We start from the raw sequence: 4,404 nt of genomic DNA on the forward strand, positions 1-4,404 counted from the left end.
TGTCCGGGGGCTTCGTTCCTTTCCCCCAAGCGGGCTGATGGACCGCCAGTCCGGACCTGCTTAGCACCAGAGCATTGCGTGTCTGCATGTGTTTTCCCCCTGTGAGTGCATGGGATGGTTCAGTATCCCAGCAAACCAACCCAGATTGAGCCACCAGACAGGTCCTGTGCTTCCACCAACTTCACAGAGTGGCCAGGCTGTGGGTCACCACTGCAGCAGCGAAACCCCTGCTAGCAGTTACCTCCGTGCTGAGCCTGCCCACTCCATCCTGGAGGCAGAGGACTCCTGGCCCCAGCAGCCCTTTCTGCTCCTGGGTGCTCAGACCCCACACCGGAGGGGACCAGTTATCACTGGGACCATTCACCAGCTGTGGGTCTTTATTCCTGAGTGGGAAATCACTGCGTGCCACTGCTTCTGCTACGCTAACCATTGCAAACGCCTTTCTGGCACTGGCCCATTACTGCCTCTCACATCCTCCCCATCAGTATAAATAAACCTTCTTCCAAGACAGCCGCTTGCGTTTTCTTTCTTATTCACGCGTCTTCCCCAATTTCTTCCAAGACAGCCGCTTGCATTTTCTTTCTTATTCACGCGTCTTCCCCAAACCATCGATGCCCTGGGCCCCTTCCCAAGCTGCCCAGGGAGAGAAGTGATCCCAGATTGCCCCTGGCCAAGCACGGACCCCAGCTGCAAAGGCAGAAGGACAGGAGGGAACTGAGTGTACAAGCAGAGCTGGCACTTACAGGAATGGGGAACCTCTGGGACTAGCCTACGTGTGTCCTTTTCCTGATGAGTCCAAGCTAGCTGTCCTGTACAAGGGTAAACACAGGCAGCAGATCATGCACCTCACCCACATGGTCCTCTCTTGATACCCAGACTCTCCCAGGAAAGGGAAAGGCAGCTGTGGTCCTCCAGCCTTTCAGCAAGGAAGGACAGGGACATCAGGGTGACTGATGGGGTTGTGGGGTGATGGTGGTGGGGTCGTGGGGCGATGCTCTTCTCTCTTCAGCTTGGGGTGAGACTAGTGGGAAGTAGGGCAGGCTGGGCACATATCAAGCAGCCAGAAAGCATCAGGGAAGGGACCATACCCTGGGACTGCTGCTCAGAGATGCTGCTCCACACATGCTGGGCAGTCAAATGTCTCCATTCCTAAAGCAGTGAGGAGGAGGCCAGGTCACCTGGGAGGAGCAACACCCCAACCAAGGATGGTGGGGCCCCAGTGCATTCAGCACCCAGCAGAGCTGGTGGAGCACAGGGTGCAGAGAGGACAGCCATCCTGCAGGTCAGAAACCCTCAAGGAGAAACGTCCTTCAGTCCCACTGCCGAGGGGTGCAGCATCTCCCTTCAGAGCCAGGCGATGACCTCGCAGCAGGCCATCGTTGCACAGACGGCTCTGCCTCCACGAAGCTGGCATGAGGGGCTGCTCCCCATCCGCTTGCTGCCCTTCTGCTCAGAAATGAGTTAAGGACGGGGGAAAAGACAGGCGATTTGCAGAGCGATACTGCCCGTGGTGGATGGAGGGTTTTGTGGCACATCTCTTGCTAGCGGCTCATCCCACCTCTGTCCTTCCAGCCCTCGCTGCTGCAGTGGCACGAGCGCAGGTCTCGCTGGACAGCCAGGAAAGTGCTTGCTCAGGGGAAATAATCAGGCAGGAGGATGTGAAATTCGGCTGGGGGCCAGCTGGGCGTTCTGGGTCCCCGAGGGCCCTTTCCTAACTCTGCGACTTCCTCCAGGAGGGTGTCACGGAAAGTCACCCACGCTGTGCTGTGCTGGCAGGCAGTGCCCACAGCAGCCAGAGGGCTCGGCAGCGCAGGATCCCTCCCCCCAGCAGAGGTAAGAGGTGCTGCAGGGTCCATCTCTTTGGGGTGGGCTGCGTGGGGACTGGGGGTCCAGCACCACACCACGCTTGTCCTTGCTGGGGGAAGACCCAGTCCCTTGGGTCAGGCACTGTCCTGGGAGATCCCCAGCTGATGGGGAGCTTGATCCTGCTGGGCACAGCCTGGAAAGTCAGGGCTGCTGCTGAAGGAGGGGTGAGATCAGCTGGGTCCAGGGAGTTCCAGCCTCAGTGCAGCATGGTGCAACGGTCTGCACCGGCATATGCATCTGCAGGGCGTTTGGGACACTGGAGCGGGAGAGCTTGGGGCTGGCCATGGGTACTACAAGACCCCCATGGCTCTGTGCAGACTGAAAGTCCAACCCCCTTTTTGCCATCAGGGGCTGCCCTGGGGGTGGGTCCATATATCCACCTCCCCACTGCCTGGCAATTGGTATGGGGGGACACTGAGGGCACAGCCATCGCAGCCAGGTGCTCCTGGTGCAGTCAGCCTCATAGCACAGTACCTCCTTCGCGCCATGGCCTCAAAGACACCCTGCCATGGCCCCTCACCCCAGCACTTTCTTTCTCTTTCCATCCTCCAGAGCACCAAAATGGGGCAGAGCTTCTGGGAGCAGCTCCATCTGGCCCTCGCCCTCCTACTCCTGAATCTGGGGTCTGCTATGACCAGAGATGCCCCTCACAGCTGCTATGGGATTCCAGGCTTGCCAGGCATGCCGGGTGTGCCGGGCAAGGATGGCCGGGATGGGCTGAAAGGAGCCAAAGGCGAGCCAGGTGAGTGACCAAGGAGGGGAACCACACAGGCTGTTGAAGGGCAGCCATTGAGTCCTCCACGTGGCTGGTCTGCCTTGGTTTGCAAGAGAGAGCATCGTCTGTGGACAGGCAGGAGGAGAGGAGGCTGGAGAGAGGCAACAACCTTCTCCTGCCCGAGGGAAGGGGCTGGAGGAGCTTCTCCCCACATCCTGACATTGATGCTGACTCTCTTTCACCTTCCCACCACCCCACAGGCATCCCGGCCACTCCTGCAACACAAGGGCCCAAGGGCATGAAAGGGGAACCGGGCAGCCCTGGCTTGCCAGGCAAGACTGGCCCCATCGGTCCCCCTGGTCTGCCTGGAGACCCTGGGACGATGGGCATGGCCGGAGAGCCGGGTATGCCAGGCAGCTACAAGCAGAAGCACCAGTCAGCATTTTCAGTGACGAGGCAGACCAGCGAGCACCCCTTGAAGAACGTCCCTGTGGTGTTCAACCATGTCATCACCAACACCAACCACGACTACAACACCACCACGGGCAAGTTCACCTGCAAGCTCCCCGGCCTCTACTACTTTGTCTTCCACACCTCGCAGATAGCCAACCTCTGCGTCATCCTGTACAAGGATGGGAACAAGATGGCCAGCTTCTGCGACCACAAGACCAACACTGTGCAGGTCAGCTCTGGTGGGATCCTCCTCCATTTGGGCGCTGGGAACCAGGTCTGGCTGGCGGTGAATGACTACAACGGCATGGTGGGCACTGGCAACTCCGACAGCATCTTCTCGGGGTTCCTGCTCTTCCCGGACTAGAGGACCACCAGAGCCCACCCTAGCACGCCGACCCCTTCGCCCTGCCCTGCAAACTCTGCTGCTCACCGCCAGGCTGTTGCTGATGCCCCAAGTTTCTCTGCTGGGTGGTAAGCCCCAGCAAGGGGGTCAACCCCAGCTGCCAGACACAACCCCCTGGCCTGGGGACCGAGCGCAGGCAGCCACTGAATGGGGGGAACAGGCAGGTCTGGTTGCATCTGCACCCAGAGCGACGGTGCCAAGCCCCCAGGGTCCTGCTGGCACTGCCACGTGCATCCACCCTGATAACCCCACATCACCTTCTGCTGCCGGAGCCAGAGGTCTCTCTGCATCTCCCCCCTTCCCACCTGGGTTGCACCAGGGACAGCCAACCGTCCTGGAGCAGGCTTGCAGCAGCACCTCTGCCATGACCCAGCTGTGGAAAGTGTCAATAAAACCTTCCCCAGTGCACCTGGCCTAATGTGTTTTTTCCTCCATGACTTGCCTTCCTGCAGGTGGAGCCCACGTGTGGCAGACGGACGTGGTGTGCACGCGTGCACGTGCGTGTGTGCATGACATCTGGACGTCTGCGCGGCATCAGCCCGTCCCCGAGCCCGCCTGGCCCGGCCGTGCCCCGCATCAGCGAGCACCGCACACCATTCACAACCCTGGCTTTGCTCAGTGGGGTGGGACCCCCAGCTGCACTGACTGCAGGAAGGGGACGGTTCCCAAGCCCATGCACACAGCCCCCATCTAGGGGGGGACCAAGACTCCTCCAAACAGGGGCCCCGCTACTCCCCTTCCCCTCCAGGTGGATGCGGTTCAGTTGCAGAGGGCCACAGACCACGCAGCAAACCTCACAGCCGTGCCTCCGGTGGCTAGGACATCCCCAGGGTCCCAGCCTCCCCAGGGACAGGGCAGGGGAAGCACTGGAGTCCCAGAGCCAGACCGAAGGAGCTCATGGCTGTGGAGGCTACAGAGCCCACCAAAACCCAATGGAGATTCCTCCTGGTGGAAAACATTGTACAGT

The 4,404-nt window shown here is 60.3% G+C and overlaps 1 protein-coding gene across 1 annotated transcript; it reads left to right on the top strand.

Moving 5' to 3' along the window:
• Nucleotides 1–2,427: 2,427 nt before the first annotated feature.
• On the top strand, nt 2,428–3,398 carry C1QC (complement component 1, q subcomponent, C chain). The gene is made up of 2 exons (XM_009584948.1): nt 2,428–2,608; nt 2,842–3,398. Exons 1-2 carry the CDS (start codon nt 2,428–2,430, stop codon nt 3,396–3,398), a joined length of 738 nt encoding a protein of 245 aa, XP_009583243.1.
• The last annotated feature ends 1,006 nt before the right edge of the window (nt 3,399–4,404 follow it).

Source organism: Fulmarus glacialis, unplaced genomic scaffold, assembly GCF_000690835.1.
Source record: "Fulmarus glacialis isolate BGI_N327 unplaced genomic scaffold, ASM69083v1 scaffold8429, whole genome shotgun sequence".
Lineage (NCBI taxonomy): Eukaryota > Metazoa > Chordata > Aves > Procellariiformes > Procellariidae > Fulmarus > Fulmarus glacialis.